At 37.5% G+C, this 18240-nt stretch overlaps 1 protein-coding gene across 5 annotated transcripts in view; it reads right to left on the bottom strand.

Moving 5' to 3' along the window:
- ilf3b (interleukin enhancer binding factor 3b) overlaps nucleotides 1-18240 on the bottom strand; it is an 81135-nt gene that overhangs the window by 61516 nt on the left and 1379 nt on the right. For all 5 annotated transcript variants that reach the window (XM_072248196.1, XM_072248198.1, XM_072248200.1 and 2 more), the window contains exon 2: nucleotides 11644-11828. In XM_072248196.1, coding sequence (XP_072104297.1) covers nucleotides 11644-11646 — 3 coding nt within the window. In that variant the 5' untranslated portion in view covers nucleotides 11647-11828. The remainder of the gene's footprint in view (nucleotides 1-11643; nucleotides 11829-18240) is intronic.

Here is an 18240-nt window from a genome sequence, read left to right as displayed (position 1 = left end):
TTCTATTTGTTGGATCTTACAGGGGAATAGCTGCAATTATGTTAATCTTTAAGAAGTGGAAAGCAGCTCTCTGAATCTAGCAATGGAAGGGGAAAAACTTCAAAAGAAAAATCAGAGGATATGCCTGTTTGGGCTGAGTGTTTAGAACATGCGTTGATGGCTCTCGACAAGAAAATAGGTAACACTTCTGAGATAAGTCATTTCGACAGAGTTTTCATTTCATAGAGGAAAGTATTATTTCCTTGAATTCTGAACTCAGAGTCGAAGTGTCAGATAGCGGATATTTCAGCCCACTTGGAAGAGTCTCAACGCAAGATAATCGATCTGGAAGGAAGATCTCATTGCAATAACATTCGAATTGTTGGACTGAAGGAAGTATCTGAGAATGGGAATTTATTGGACTATTTTGCTAACCTGTTTCAATCTCTGTTTCCAGATATTTTACCTCAGCCTCCTGATATTGAAAGAGTGTACGAACTTCGAAATCTCAAGATCTGAATAAACCAAGGTCAGTTTTGGTCTGCTTTCTTCCTTTCAGAGTTAAAGACCAAATCATGAAATATGCAAGGAAACAGAATTTTTAAATTCAAGGGTTCCGAGATTCGTTTTTAATGAAGATTATCCACGGGAAGTTATGGAACAGCAGTTCAAATTCGTTCCAGCTATGAAGATATCCCATGATAAGGGATTATTCCCATCACTTTGCTATCCAGCCCAATTAAAGTTATTTCCTAAAGATTCGACTCCACGTGTTTTTCTGGATCCCAAAGCAGCACTGGACTATGTTAATTCTATTTTGGAGGTGGCCGAGGTTTGAATGGCATTAGGTCTGCTGAATAATTTTCTGAAAAAACAACAAGCTTTGAAGATTTCTGATATGTTGAAGATGTCCTTTGATCGATGGACCATTTTAAGAAGATGTGAACTTCTTGATTTGACTGATGAATGACTTTTCCGAAATCTGTTTGGTATACTGAGTGAATTAACACAGCGGACAGATTGTTAACTGGTTTGATTATTTGTTTCTAGCCCTCCTTTTTCTTTTCCATTAAGTGATAGTTTTCATAGTTTATAAGGACATATATAACACACATTAAATTGGTGCAAAGGAAAAAAGTGTGTGTGTGTATATATATGTGTGTGTGTGTGTGTGTGTATACACACACACAATTATATAATATATATATTATTAAATAGTATATGAGTGAGGAGTGCTTAGTAGACAGATAATTAGTTTCAGTTTTTCTTCTAAAACGGTTTTTTTAATTGGGCAAGTCAAATGGATAATGGCGCCAATTTTTCTTTGTTAGAGATTACACAGACATTTTTCTTTTTGTTTAATCTTATTGTTTTGACATCTTTGGAAATTGTTTTTGCATTCCCCAGTTTATTTTTTAATGATTTAAGTATGAACATCTTTTTATTTCCTCTGCAGAGCTTTCTTATTTTAGGGCATATTTTTTTTTTGTAAATTGGGGGGGTGGGGGGGGGGAGAAGAGAATTAAGGAAAACGTTTAAAGTCACTATTATAAAATGGGCAGCTCGCGGAGTTCTGTTTCTTTTTTCTATTTCTATGGGGACGCATTCCGGCTTTTTCTTTGCTGGATTTCTGGCTTTTGGGGTGGTGGGAGGATTGGGGTTAGCTTTGAGCTGTAAGGTTTCATTGTAGGATCAAATTTAGTTTTTTTTAAATTGTATTTTTTCCCATTACAGAGTTCCGGAGCATGCGTTTTGTATATGGTTATACTTAACACTGCCATTTTTGATCAGACCGCGTTGGTATGCGTGTTATTTGTGTGTTAAAAAAATTTTATGGTAGCTAAACAGATAAACGTTATTAGTTGGAACATACATGGCTGGAATCACCCTATTAAGCAAAGGACGACTTTTAAAATTATTAATCGATTCCAACCCGATATAATTTTCGCTCAATAAACGAATACCAGAATGGGTGATCAAAATAGATTTTTTTAAAATGTGGAAGGGCCTTCAATATCATCCCACTTGTCAAAATAAAACAAAGTGAGTATCTAATTTTATTAAATCTAATATTCTATTTATCCAAGACAACATTGTGTCAGATACTAATGGTAGATTTTTAATTGTCAAAGGAACAATTTGTAATAGAGAAATTGTCCTGGTTAATCTATATGGACCTAATGCAGATGATCCATCTTGTTTTAAAAAAACATATTTGGTTTATTGCCAGATATAAATGAATATACGTTGTTAATGGGTGGTGATTTTAAGTGCTGTTTAAATCCTTTGATTGACAAGAGTTCAACCAATCAGCGGCTTCCAAGTTGTTCAACATCACTCATTAACTTTTTTAGATTGATTATGGCCTGGTTGAAATTTGGAGACATCTACATCCTAATGACAGAGATTATTCTATTCACACATTCACAAAAAAAATTTGAGAATCAGTTATTTTATAGCTCAGGGGTCCCAACCTTTTTTGCAATGTGGACCGGTTTAATATTGACAATATTCTTGCGGATCGGCTGACCAGGTTCAAGTAGGGTTAAATTCACTTCAACATGTCTTTTACAGTTAAGGTTGCCTACTTTCTCACTCCCAAATAAGGGACAAAAGTAGCAGTCAAATCCTGGGACACTTTACGCCAGGAAAGACTACCATGACCATGAAGCCCTGCGCGGGCACCTGTGCGCGCATGCGTGATGTGTTCATGTAATGTGTGCATGCTCGTACGTGCCAAATTCTTTTCCCCACAGATCGGTTTTACTTTCATCTTCCCAACTATACTGTACATAATTTCTACATTGTATAGGCTGTGTATTTATCATATCATTCCTGCTTTTACTATATGTTAGTGTTATTTATTTTCAGTTTTATGTGTTATTTGGTATGATTTGTTAGATTATTTTTTGGGTCTGGGAATGCTCAAAATTTTTTCCCATATAAATTAATGGTAATTACTTCTTCACTTCACGCCATTTCAGCATGAAAGGCTTCATAGGAACGATCTACCTTAGCGGGGGAAATACGGGACAAGGGCAGTCCCGTATGGGACAAGCGAGTTTAGCCCAATATACGGGATGTCCCGGCAAATACAATTACAAGTTCAACAGTGCGTGACAGGGAATGAGGAAAGGTGCAGCTGACTCATACCGTTTCCTCACGGCCTGGTAGCACATGCTTTGGTGGTTGGGGACCGCTGTTCTAGCTGATTTCCGATTTTTGTCCGAAATCCAGAAATACGAATATGATGCTATCGTTGTTTCGGATCATGCACCTTTAAGCTTAGCTTTTGAATTGAATAATGTCGGTATTGCAAACTTGTCTCGGCATTTTCCAGAAAATTTATTGAAACTCAGATAAAATATTTTTTTTTAACAATACGGGAGATGTGTCAAAATCGATTGTATGGGATACATTTAAAGCATATTTGCGCAGTCAGATAATCTCCTATTTAGCTAAGCTTAAGAAACAGACAAAAATAGAGCTAGATAAGATTTCAAAACAAATTAAAGACTTGGATAATATTTATGCAATCTCTCCTAACATTGATTTACTTAAAAAAAGGATTGAACTCCAATCACAATATAATTTACTATTAGTTTATCATATTGAAAAAAATTTGCTTAAATTGAAAAGTCAATTTTATGTGTTTGGAGCTATTAGCATCTCAATTAAAAGCAGCTAGAGCCAAAAGGCAAATTTTAAAAATTCCTAAGGGAGACAGCTGTTTAGCTTGTAATTATGAAGACATTAATAAAATTCTTCAGGACTTTTACATTAAACTTTATAAATCTCAGTTTCCAGCTGATCCTTCTAAAATGAATGCCTTTTTACAAAAGACTGATTTTCCTAGAATTTCTGTTGAAGATCAACAAACTCTTGACACTCCTATTACTGAAAACAAAGTTTAGAAAGCTATTCTTTCAATGCAATCTGGTAAAACTCCTGGATTGGATGGTTATTCCGTAGGATTTTATTAAAAATTTGAACAATTGCTTTCTCCATACATGTTGGAAACGCTTAAAGATAGTTTTTTGATAGGAGAGTTACCTCCCATATTTTATGAAGCTCTTATTTCTTTAATTCTTAAGAAAGATAAAGACCCTATTGACTGCGCTTCATATAGACTTAATTCATTATGAAACATGGATGCTAAAATTATCTCTCAGGACCAAACAGGTTTTGTAAAGGGCTGTTATTCCTTCTCTAATACTCTGAAATGTTATATACTCATCCCTTTCTAAAACTCTTGATGCTGAAAAGGCATTTGTTAGAGTTGAATGGAAATACTTAGTAACATTTCAGAGAGATTCAACTTTCGTATTAATTTTATTAAGTGGATTACAATGATATATAAAAGCCCTATTGCTACTGTTATTACTAATAATTGCAGATCTCCTTTTTTTCGACTTTCGCAGGGTACGAGACAAGGATGTCCATTAAGTCCTCTGTTATTTAATTCGGTGTTGGAACCTCTGGCCATCGCACTTCGTGAAGCTAAAGATATCCATGGAATTTCCATAAGATCTCCCTTTATGCTGATGATCCCAAAGTTTATGTTTCTAATCCTGGAGAATCCATTCCTAGTTTATTGAAATTATTAAATGAATTTGTAAAGTTTTCGGGATATAAACTAAACCTTCATAAAAGTGAATTATTTCCTCAATGATTCTGCTTTTATATATAATAACATTCCTTTTAAAGTTACGGACTCTTAAGTATTTAGGTATTATCACTAAAAATCACAGAGCTTTATAGAGCTAATTTAGTTCCTTTAGTGGATTTTATGAAGAAATTATTTTGTAGATGGAATCCACTTACACTTTCGTTAGCTGGCCGAATTCATGCAGTTAAAATGATGATTTTACCAAAATTTTTTATATGTATTTCAAAATATTCCTATTTTTTTTTTTACCGAAGAAGTTTTTTTGATCAGGTTGATTCTATTGTTTCATCTTTTGTTTGGAATAATGAAAGACCAAGAATTGGAAAATATCATTTACAAAAATTAAGAAAGGATGGAGGTCTTGCCCTGCCTAATTTAAGAATGTACTACTGGGCTGTTAATATACGTTATATGTATTCTTGGTTATATTGGATTGATAAAAATTAATGACCACCTTGGGCTGATTTGGCATTGAAAGCTGTGAAACAGTTTTACTAAACTTCGTTATTAGGAGCTTCTTTACCTGTACAACTGGCCAAAATTTCTAATCTAAATTTATATCCTAAGATTAAGCAGTCATTACGAATTTGGTACCAGTTTTGTAATTTTTTTTAATCTCAAAAAATTTAACCTTCTTAGTTTAATTTATCGAAATTATTTATTTAAACCTTCACTAAGTGATCCTACCTTTCTTCTTTGGAGGAATAAAGGAGTCTATTCCTTCATGGATCTGTTCCAAGAAGGCCGAATGATGCCTTTTGAGAAATTAGTAACTAAATACTCTCTCTCGTACTTACATTTCTTGCAATATCTTCAGGTCAGACATTTCTTACAAGAATATTTAAGTAATTTTCCATATATACAGGATTCTGACCTGTTAGACATTTTAAAAATGAACCCTTTAGAGAAAGGTTTTATTGGGAAAATTTATAATTTACTGTTACAACAGTACAATTACCCTTCACTTAAGATTAAGCAAGATTGGGAAAGAGAGCTTAACATCACCTTGATACCAGGATTGGTTGCGAATTTTGAAATTGGTTAACTCTTCTTCGATTTGTGCCAGTCACTCTTCAATTCAATTTAATATTGTTCATCGTTACTATCTGACAAAGGAGAGACTGTCTAAAATGTTTCCCAATGTTGATAGTCAGTGTGATAGATGCAAAACTGAGACAGCTACATTTACACATATGTTTCAATACAGAACGCAACAAAATATTTTTGGAAATCTATTTTTTCTACAATTTCTAAAGCTTTAAAAATTAATTTACAACCTAATAAATTGAGTTTGGTTCAGTATAATCTCTCAATATATTCATGGTATTTCTATATCAGACCAACAAGTAATTGCATTATTGGCCACAAGGGCTATTTTATTGAAATGGAAAGATGCCTCTGCTCCCACTTTGATACAATGGTTCTCTCAGGTGATGTTATGTCTTAGTTTGGAGAAAATCAGAAATCGAACTTTTGATCCTTGATTTGACTTTGAGAAAAGGTGGGGTTCATTTGCCGGCTACTATCATCTGATTTGAGTTGGTGGATTGATGTTTTTCTTTTATGGAAGCTTGTCTGGCGTTACAGCTCTGGGGTTGTGCTCCTAATGGGTTTTTATTTCGTTTTTTTTGTTAGCAGGGTTTTTTTCGTTTAGTTAGTAGTGTTTCCTTTTTCCCTTCTTTTTTTCCTTAAAAAATATTCTTTTTTTTAAGAATAAGGTAATCATGCTAATATGACATGATTACCTTAATGTATTTTTTGTTGATCTTCAATAATAATAAAAAAGATTTTTAAAATGAAATTTAAACATGACATTACATCATGCAGCCATTGAACGTGAGTGGGCGGGTAAGTGCGTTTTCGTGCCGTGTGCCTGAGAGAGGTGATCTGGGTCCTTTGTTCAGCGGGAGATGGAGGGAGAAGACGCCAGAAAGGAGTAGACTTGGAGTGGACCGGGAGTCAACGAAGCCCGGGGCAATCAATGGAGGATCAGCGAAAGGGACAATGAGTTCCAACATGCACTTAGACTTACATTAAAATGTGCCCTTTCCTTTTTGTTTTTTCTTTATTAACCCTTTAGTCAAATTAAGAATTATAAAGCTATATCGTCTATTACAATGGTGTTCTGTCTGTTATTTCATTGTAGTGATTTGTGAAAGAGTAACAAATCACGCAGCATCCACACAGAGGGTTTCACATCTCAATCTCACGTTTGGCTGGTCAGAGATTGTCTTCCCAAGACTTACGCAGCCGACAGAACCTGAGGGTCATAATTGTGGGGTTAAAGTTCAGGATTGATTTCGTTGGATGCTGTGATTGCCCTGAGAATTGAACCACTGGGTTGTGTGTTTAAGTCTGTGCTAAACTATTGCACGGTAAAATGATTACAATGGGTATGGATGCTGCCGGGGTTGAGCGGTGGTGTGCATCCACAGGGTTACTGGTAACGAATGCGTGCGTGTTGGGTGGGGTAGATATTCATACTCCTGATGAATTGTTAATTCGACTTTTAAGTACTGTTAAAGCTGTAGGGAAAATTACTTTTGTGAGACAAGGGGTTTGATAAAATGGCAGTGGAACTGCCTGCTACTATTGGGGCCGCAGGCGAGGGGTCCATGGACCGTCCATACTTTTCCTGGAAGATGAGATGTTCATTTTCCATTCAGAAATCTGACAGTAGATGGAAAGTAGTTGCTGAAACAGTGTGTGGATCTTCAAACACCTGTGCCTCCTTCCTGATGGTAGCAACAAGACAAGGGCACATTCTAGGTGATAGTGGCCCTTAATGATAGATGCCACTTTTTGAGGCATTGCTCCTTGAAGATGTCCTGGATGCTGAGGAGGCTAATGCCCATGATAGAGCTGGCATAGCTTACAGCTTCCTGCAGATTTTCCTGATCCTGTGCAGTGGGCCCCCCATACCAGTGATGCAACCGATGCAACCAGTGAGACGTTATTTCCGACCCAGTTGCAGAGGGAGATAGAAGCCCATGGTTTGGAGCTTGTTGATGACAACTGAGGGTATGATTGTGTTGAAAGCCAAGCTGTAATCAATAAGCAGCAGTCTGACGTACATATTACTATTGTTTTGGTGATCCAAGGCCAAGGCCAGTGAGACCGCACCTGCTGTAGACATATGGTGGTACCAGGCAAACTGCAGTGTGTCTAGCAGGCCTTAAGCAGGAGCCGATTCCAGCTCTGACCAACCTCTCAAATCACTTCATCATAGTAGATACGAATGCCACTGGGTGATAGCTGCTGAAGCACCTGATCCTGCTCTTTTTGGGCAATGGTCTGATTGCTGCCCTGTTGGGCATTTATGAATCTTTCACAGTCCTAACTCATTACCACTCTATTTTGTTCTCACTTACACACTAGCTCAGAAACAGGGATTACACATTTGCAATACTGCATTATTACATTGATCACAGCACAGGAAACTGCCAATTGGCCCCTCTATGCTATGCCAGTACTGCAGGCACAATCTAATTCTGCTGCTTCCGTACCCCATGACTCTCACCACAATGGTGTATAATCTTCTGAAAAATTCTGACAAACCCATTTCTACCATCAACACTGCAGCATATTTTAAGAGCCCAACCACTTACCTGCTCAGCAGTTCTTCTTGTTACTTATTCTTTGCTCTTTCAACCATTTACTTTATCTGTTATCTACATCTGTGACTTACTCATTTCAAAGAACCACCACTAGCTATCATTTCCCATTTCTGTAATCGTTTTGGTAAATCACTTCTATATCCTCTCCAAAACCTTTATTTTTTCCATAAAGTGTAGCATCCAGAACTGGAGACAATACTCCAACTGCACTTAAACCAAAATTTTGTACAAGGTTAATCATGGCACTATATTTGGAGACTCTTACAAAAGTGCATTAATTGTCCAATGCTTCAATTAACTTGCAGCCTGAAACCCATCCTTCAGCCCCTTTAGACTTGTGCTCTATTTACACTGGCTTTTCTCATGCATTATACCAAAATGCAACACCAATCATCAGCAGTAAATTCAATTCCACTGGTTAGTCCGTATTTGCTTTAAATCCAATAAGTGTGCTCAAGTTGATCTTTTCTGGACACCATCACATAATAGCAGCAATTGTAGTCCCAACACCTAGGGAACACTGCACAGGAAGATTAGAATAAATCACCAGGGCCCCCAGGTCTGCCCCACCATTCAATTATAACCTTGGCTGGCCTCAATAACTCCTCTGACAAATCTCCATAGCCTTCAATCTATCAAATAATTCACCATCAGCATCCAGTGATAACAATTAACCAGATAGCTAGAGTCAAGTAGCATAACACTTGCTACAGAAAACTGAGAAACTTCTACAAAATACAAAACCAGTTATATTACAATTAGTATAAAATACATGTATATAAATATTAGATTTTGGTTAATTTGGACACATTGGCACCAGTGCATTTTAGCCAATTAAGCAGATACTCCTACTAGCTGAAGCTGAATGGAACAAGTTAAAACGGTTATATAAAACAAAAAGAAACTGCTGCTTAACTGAGTAATAGACTACATAATTAATTAAAATATAGAAGGAATTAGATTAACATTATAGTACTATAAAACTGTATTAGAGGTTAATTGTTATCCACGGAGGAATTCATCGAACAATTTCAGCACAGCCACCTAGTGTAGATAATGAACTGCCTTCATACGTTATCACCAATTGCATCCTCCAAATCTCCATTTCCATTTAACATCTAAGACGATCGTTGATATGTTCAAATTCTTCATAGCTCCTTAAAGTCGTGAAATAGTTTCCATTTTCACAGTTGAATGTTGCTGGCCTCACCAAGCCTGAATGCTTGAAACTGCAATGACCAAAACTGTTCTGAATTGCTTTACTGCTCATTACTTGCCAACTATCAGTGACAAAAATTTTGTTTTGCACACAAGCACACACAACTCATACTATTTAAAAACTGTTCACTCTAAGCATGGTGTAGTGTCTAACAGTCACACAAGTGTATACTTCTGACACTAGTTGGAATCCGTTTGGCAAGTCTCTTGCCACAATTAAGTAGCATAGTGCTCCAAATAAAAGGGAATTTTATTCCCAGGTATTTTCTCAAATAGTTTTTGCTGGTCTAAAGATGGCACAAGTGGCTTCCTTGATTAACTAATGGCCCAACTAATCAGAATGCTCCGTTTATAAAATAAGCAGGCATAGGGAATGTTAAACTCTAAGGAAAATGCAAGAATAATTCTACACCCTAATCCAACAATGCCCTTTACTACCCAGATGAACAAGTGCATCAGATACAAATTCAAGTAACATTCTATTTAAATTTGAAAATAAAATATCAAACTTTCATTGTCACTGGAACAAAAGACAGAAATTCCAATCAGTACTATAGCAGTAGCTCAGGGTAGTCCACCATTAATTTCAAAGCCAATTTGGAGGTGACAGTAAGTGCTAGCTTTTGGAGCAATAACAATACCTCACGATGGAATTAAAAGATTTGCAGTAAAATTCACTTAATCCAGTGCATTTAGGATTTTGGAGGAAATACAGACTGACCAATATTGTGGGATTAGATATCATTCCCTTAATACTTGAACACTTATCATTTGTTTTTAAAGGATTACACAGTGGCATAAATAATTTTCCAGCAAACTAGTGAATTTAAAGACAGCACATGAACCAGGGCCTCTGTAAGGAAGATGCTGCATCTTTAGGATTTATAAACAATTGTTTAGTGAATTATCAAGAGTTTTACCATGTTATTCCTGGTTTGATCTGAGAATTGCCCAATCCCACTTTCAAAAGACAAACTTTCCATCCTGTCAAAGAGTCAAAATGCTATAAAGGTCAGATACACTGGACCAAGTCCTTCACATAGGCAGATCCAGAATGTTAAAACAGATGGAATATTAGAAGCTGGTTAGTTGAACTTTAAAAATGGTTTGTGGTAGAACACAGAAGACAATGGTGGAAGGATGCTTTACGAATTGAAAGTCTGGCAACTAGTGCAATACCACAGAATCTGTGGTGGGACCTTTGCTATTTGTGACCTGGATGTGAATGGGGGATGCATGATCAGCAATTACGTGGATGACATGAAAATTGATACTTCAGATACCAATGAATGCTGCCCAAGCCTACAGCAGGATAATCAATTGTAAAGTTGGACAAGGTATTGGCAGATGAATTTAATGCTGACAAGTGCAGGGTGAAGTATTTGGGAAGTCAACTTAAGGGAGGATATATATAGTAAATGGTAGAGCATCAACAAATACTGATAAACAGACACCCTTGGAGTTCAAGTCAATTGTTCCCCAAAAGTGCAACATGATTGGATAAGATGGCAAAAATGCTATTCACAGACTAGGGCATAGAATTTAAGCGTTGAGTCACTACAAAACATTGGTTAGGCCAATAAGGAGTAATCTGTGCAGCTCTGGTTGCCATACTGTAGGAAAGACATGGTTGCATTAGAGTACAGAGGATATTCGCCAGGATGTTCCTTGCATTAAGACATTTATGGGGAGAGACTGTTTAGGCTAAGCTAGATTTCACTGCAGGGAAGGATGCTGAGGGTTGACCTGATAGATGCATATAAAATGGTTATGAGAGGCATGGATAAAGGTAGTCAGTCAAAATTCATCCCCCCAAGTGAATGGCATCACAAATGACATAGCATCAACTCAAGATGAGAGCAAGTAGTTTTAAAGCTGATCTAAACTTTAAATGGCTGGTATCTCAAATGATCTCCCAGGAGTCACATAAAACATTGCTATGTTTAAATTAATGGATAAAATTAAGAATAGTTCAGCACCTGGAGAGAAGAGTAACCTCAAAGTTCACGCTGAGTGGAAAAATAGCGAGATCAATAAACATTTTTGGTGTGAATAAGCACGGTTACTGTTGAGTACATTCTCAATGTCATTTTGCTAAAGATACAAACAAACTTATCTTTCCTGAAGGAAATCAGCCAAAACATTCTGCTTTTCACTCACCATTCTGCTTTTAGTGTCCACCTGCTCTTTCCTCCCAGGTTTCTTTTGGCTCTGTGGGTGGTTCCTTTAGCTCCCTGCGAGGTTGCCTTGGGGTTTTATGTAGCTTTTCCAAGGCCCTCAGGTGATAAGATTCCTACCACTCTTCAAAGCAGACACAATTGTACTCCAAATGCAACTCCTTGTATCTACAAATCAAACAGGATTAATAAGAATTTCTTCACCAGGTAATGTACAAAATAGTTAAAATTAAAATGTATGCAGATTCAAAGCACAAACTATAGATTAAAATAACAAAAAACAATCACAAGATTAAACAGAATCCAACTTCCAACTTTTCCAAGTTTGGATAAAATTTAACATTTTACATAAGAAAATTTTACATAGTAATTTGCTCACACTAAAGCATCAAAAGTATCAGCTCTAAAGCTGGACAGACCAAACATGAACAAAGGAACACAAGTATTATGCAAACCAACTATTGAACTTGCATAACAATACATCCTTAAAATTAATCTATCAAAAAAGTAATAGTTTGGGTTGAACTTATTATAATACGTCCATGTTCTTTCTCACCGCCCCACCCCAACAAAAATCAAAATTTCAAGAATCCAACTAATGAGTTGAGTATTTTTTGTAGTGTCATGAGTAAATGCAAATAATTATTTGATAAACAAAACTGTCAGCAGCAAACTACAGCATATTATTCCACTCTTACTGATCTTAGACACTGTATTGTCTGTTTCTAAGTATCAATCCAGTTTTAATTCCCAACTTTTCTTTCACATTCAATATGCAATATTCCACCCCCACCTTCCCCAAGTGTCCACAAGAGCAGGGGTCCCCAACCTTTTTTGCACTGCGGACTGATTTAATATTGACAATATTCTTGCAGACCAGCCAACCCGGGGGGGGGGGGGGTAATCACGACCGGAATATAGGTGATAAGTCAACTATAAGTCACTTATAAGTGGCTAATACACTCCATTTCGTTTCTAAAAGGGTTTATCTAACAAATTTAATATTACACAGCGCATATTTTCCTTGCATGAATATACAGTGGCATGCAAAAGTTTGGGCACCCCTGGTCAAAATTTCTGTTACTGTGAATAGCTAAGCAAGTAAAAGATGAACTGATTTCCAAAAGGCATAAAGTTAAAGATGGCACATTTCTTTATTTTAAGAAAACTAATTTTCATCTTTTACAGTTTCAAAATAACAAAAAAGGAAAAGTGCCCAAAGCAAAGGTTTAGGCACCCTGCGTGGCAGTACTTAGTAACATCCCCTTTAGCAAGTATCAGCGAGAGATACCAACTTATTCATTATCTTTACCACTAATCCTCAAACTCTACAATATGGGCCATCACCCAGCCCTGCATATTAGACTGCCAATATTTTAACCCAGCTATTAATACCTTGAAGAAATATCACATCACCTTTCCTCCTCGACTCACTTGACGAACTTTTGTGTTTGTAGCTTTGGTCATTTTGCAACCACACAGGCCATTTTATCAAACTCATTTCTCTACAGTTGTAATATGGGCCACTGTTAAAGCAGGAAGGCTTTGGCTCCACAGACTTGGGCAAGTTAAATTTTTCATCTATATTCTTCATCACACAGTGCAGTGAGAAAGGCTCCAGGGGCTGATGTACGCTTTGTGTGAGATGTGGGAAGTCTGGCAGACCTCCGGCCTCCCCAATAACCACATCTGCAGCAGGTGCACTGAGATAACAGCTACTGGGAAGTTGTCACCAAGTTGCAGGAGACAGGCACCTAGCTGTCAGGAGAGGTAAAAGAAATGGGCAGTAGGTGCAAAGTATCCCCATGGCCGTGTCTCTCAATAATGTTTTGGATATTGTTGAGGAAGATGACTAAGATGTTTTGGTGAGATCGCAAATGGCTTCAGACTGGACAGTCCAAGCAATTCAGGGTGCCTGGATCCGGGTCCTGAAACTTGGCACTTTGACATTTTAAACACTGGCACAGATAGACTGGAAGCTCAACTGTTGGGCATAGACTGAACTGATTCTGCTCGCTGTCCCGCAAATGTTCATTTGTTTCTCCGCAGCGCCAAGACTGTGAACTGCTTCGACTGTTGTGCATTTCTACCCTGGGAACAGATCTGGGATTTACTTTGGTTCGGGATGCTGTTGGCTTGCTTCTATTGTTTGCACGATGTACATCTTTTCCCCCTCTTCCTCTGCGTAGTGGTTTTGGTCTTTTTTTTAAAATTGGGTTATTCAAGTTTCTTGCTTTGTGGCTGCCTACAAGCAGATAAATATCAAGATGTATAACTTGTACACCCCATGATGGGGCAGTTGGATACCATTAGACGCAGTGTGCAATAAGACTATGAGGAAGAACGAGCAGACAGATGATAGGGCAAAATCACAGTCAGTGGGATAAGTTGCAATGTAACGTGGGGACAAAATCAAAAAGTGTGAAAAATACAGGACTGAAGTTGTTACATTTGAATGCACGTAGTATAGAGAATAAGGTAGATGATCTTGTAGTGCAGTTAGGGATAGGTAGGCATGATGTTTTAAGGATATACATTTTATTGAAAGAACAGGCAGGCGGATGGGGTGGGGTAGCTGTGTTGGTAAAAAAATGAAATAAAATCCTTAGAAAAAGGCAGCATAGGATCAGAAGATGTAGAATGCTTGCAAATAGAATTTAAAATCTGCAAGGGTAAAAAGACCCTGCTGAGAGTTATATACAGGTCTCTGAACAGTAACTAGAATGTGGGCTACAAATTACAATGGAGATAGAAAACATATGTCAAAAGGACAATGTTACAATAGTCATGGGGGATTTCACTATGCAGGTAGATCAAGAAAATCAGGTTGGTGCTGGATCCCAAAAGAGAACTTGTAGAATGTCAATGAGGTGGCTTTTCATTGCAGTTTATGGTTGATTCTACTAGGAGAAAGTTTATTCTAGATTGGTTGTTATGTAATGATAGACTTCAACTTGCAATTTGAGAGGGAGAAGCCAAAGTCAGATGTATCAGTATTACAGTGAAGTAAAGGTAATTACAGAGTTATGAGAGAGAAAGTGGCCAAAGTTGACTGGAAGGGGACACTAACAGGAATGACAGCAGAAGAGCAATGGCTGGAGTTTCTGAGAGAAATTCGGAAGGCACAAGATAGATGAGTCCCAAAGTAGTAGTATTCTAAAGGCAGGATGGTGAAACTGTGGCTCACAAGGGAAGTCAAAAATAAAAAAGCAAAAGAGAGCATATAATAAAGTAAAAATTATTGAGATAGAGGATTGGGAAGCTTTTACAAACTAAAAGGTAACTAAAAAAGCCATAAGGAGGGAAAAGAAATACAAATACAAGTTAGGTAAGAATATAAACAACATAAAAGAGTAAGAGGCAAGAGTAGATATAAGACAGCTAAAAAATGACACTGGAGTGGTTATAATAGGGGACAAGGGAATGGCAGACGAACTAAATTACACATCTTCACCTTAGAATACACTAGCAGTATGCCAGAAGTTTGAGAGTGTCAAGTTTACGAAAGATACAAAGATAGGAGGGGCAAGTAGTGTGGAAGAAGCAGGGACGCTTGCAGGATTTAAGATTAGGAGGATGGACAAAGTGGAAGATGGAATACATTTGTAGGGAAGTGGACAGTCATGCACTTTGGTAGAAGGAAAAACAGACTATTTTCTGAATGGGGAGAAAATTCAAAAATACGAGGTCCAAAGGAACTCGGGAGTCCTCATGAGGAGCTCCCTGAAAAATTATAGGTTGAGTTGATGTAATGAAGACAAATGCAACATTAACATTCATTTCAAGAGGACTAGAATATAAAAGCAAGGATGTAATGTTGAGGCTTTATAAAGCACTGATGAGGCCTCATTTGGAGTATTGAGAGTAGTTTTAGGTCCCTTATCTAAGAAAGGATGTGTTGACCTGGAGAAGGCTCATGAAAATGAGTCTGGGAATGAAACTGTTTCTGTAGTACAAGGACTGTTTGATGACTCTGGACCTGTACTCGCTGGAATTTAGAAGAATTGGGCGGGGGGGGGGAGGAGGAGATCTCATTGAAACCTATCAAATGTTGAAAGGCCTAGATGGAGTGGATGTGGGGAGAATGTTATAAAAAGTCCAGGACCAGCAGGCACAGCCTCATAGTAGAGTCAAGTCCATTGAGAAGAGATGAGGAGGAATTACTTTACCCAGAGGATAGTGTAACTGTGGAATTCATTGCTACAAGCAACTGTGGAGGCCAAGTTATTAGGTGCATTTAAAGCAGAGATTTATAGTCTAGATCAGTCAGGGTGTGAAAGGTTACAGGGAAAAGCCAGAAAAATTCAGTTGAGAGTGAAATGGTTGAGCAGCCATGATAGGCCGAATAGCATAATTCTGCTCCTACCTCTTATCAAAGAGATCTCCTGCTGCCACTGTATGTTCATCAAGATTTCAAATTAAATATTATGGGAGCTCATTTGTATGTACAGGCATTTGTAACCTGGGGACACCATGTATACCAAATGTCTGGACACTGCAGCTGAAACTGTTTATATACACACTTAATCTAAAAATTCAGAGCAAAATCTGAGAAATCTTCTGATGTTACAACCAAGATGATATTGCATTTTAAATATTAACCGACTAGCTCTGTTTAAACAAGGATTATTTAAAAAACAGATACTGAAAACTGCATGGCAGCAGAAAAATACTAGTTGTAAATTTAGACAATTTAAGTCAATGCTATTTGCTGTAATCAAAACGTTAAGGCAAAAAATCAAGCTACAATGGTACCCAGCTCCGAACTATTCGCTCTAATCCTATTGTCCTTTCAGTACAAACATTCTCATACAATCATGCTGCCAAGGAATCTGGCACTCCAGCATGAAACCCTCATGACTCAGTTTGGTATTTGGAAAGTTGGGTGATCAGTGCAGTCAAACAATGCTGTGAAGGGGGTAACAAACAAAAAGGGGTACACCTGCACAATAAGGCGAATGCCAGTTACTGCTGAGCACTGGCTGCTCCTGTGGCATGTTGGAACACTGAGAAACTACAGATTCTTATCAATCCTATTAGACATTAGATGACAAAAAAAGTGTCACCTTCTCTACTTGGCTATGAAGAACTCTCCAATCCAGAAATATTTCCAAACTAACAATCTCCAACTCTGGGCCAGGGAGCACCATACAGCCAGAGGGAAAACTGTAGCTTCCATCACACCTAACACAATGTCAAGAGAGGCTCAGATCCAGAGAACAGCAGACTTTAAAGTATATACTACTACTCAACACTCACAACACGCTGGAGGAACTCAGCACAAGTCCCACAGCATCCGTGGAAAAGATGCTGAAGTTTCCCCAGCTTGTTGTGAGTGTTGCTTTGACCCCAGCATCTGCAGATTATTTTGTGTTTATGATATACTACTACTCCCCAGTAAAGGCTTGCACTAGATCTCAGTATCCAGTGTATCATCCCTACCTGCCAAACACTAGTATTCACTGGCAGGCTCTCTATACCAAAGCACAGATTCAATGCTGGGAAAACGTCAAGTTTCCACACAGCAGCAAAGGCCTCACATAAGGAAAGAAAACAGTTCATATCAAGTTCCCTAAAGAATGACAGTACTGCCAGTAACAACCGATCAATCTGAGTATCGATTCCATTAGCAGTCCAATTCGGGAAATTTAACTAAAGTACTAATTGAGGAGCACTGGTTTTGTGCATCATGAGTTTTGAACATTCAATTCATTCACAGAGACCAAGTACATCAATGATACCTGCTAATTTTCTTGCTATCAAGGAAAAATTGAAACATTCAAATAAAAGCTTAGTTTTCCAGAGGTGAAATACAAAATTCTGCAAATGCAATATACAGTACTTGTTCATCTTTCGACTTCAACTCTTTCAAACTTTATTTTGGGGTTCTCTCCTCTCAGCCCTCTCCCCTAATAAGAGTCATACTCCAATCAATACTCCTTGGAACAGGCCATTTACGATGCAAAATGCAAATAAATGCGTGCACACAGGATGCCACCTTCAAAAACAAGCACACTACTGTAATAAGTCAACTGAGTACATCAAACAGAACAAAACTAACTTCACAAAACAAAGCTGTATTGTTGAAATTTCAGGATGAGATTATAGCATGGGTACATACCCATGAATGTTTCAATCACCCGAATTATATTTTGCTCTTCAAATAATTTATGAAGTTTAATATGTCAAATAAAACACACTAAGACTGGCAATTATTGGTCACTGCAATGTCTTGTGCTCCCACAGTTGGTACGAAATTCCAGAATTCAGAAGCAACCAGTAAATGCACAGCATGATGTGGGAATTTATGTCAATAATGCTGTTCCCAGGCATCCATTGTCTTCTTCTCGATTTAAGAGACAATAGCCATGACAAGCTCCCCTTGCATCAGTAGTGGGGGAAATTAAAAGCACCATAGATAACCACAAACTGTGAAGTTAGTTCCTCAGAATTATAAGTACGAGATGATATCACAGAGATATGGATAAGTAACCAATCAGCATTAAAATAAAAGGAATAATGTGGTGGCAGAGTATGCTCCAAATCCCAAAGAATAGACCTTAATGCAATCTGTTTATTG

The sequence above is a fragment of the Mobula birostris genome, chromosome 32, assembly GCF_030028105.1.
Source record: "Mobula birostris isolate sMobBir1 chromosome 32, sMobBir1.hap1, whole genome shotgun sequence".
NCBI classification, from domain to species: Eukaryota; Metazoa; Chordata; class Chondrichthyes; order Myliobatiformes; family Myliobatidae; genus Mobula; species Mobula birostris.
Note: the sequence above shows the minus strand (reverse complement) of the source record. Positions and strands in the feature narration are given on the sequence as shown.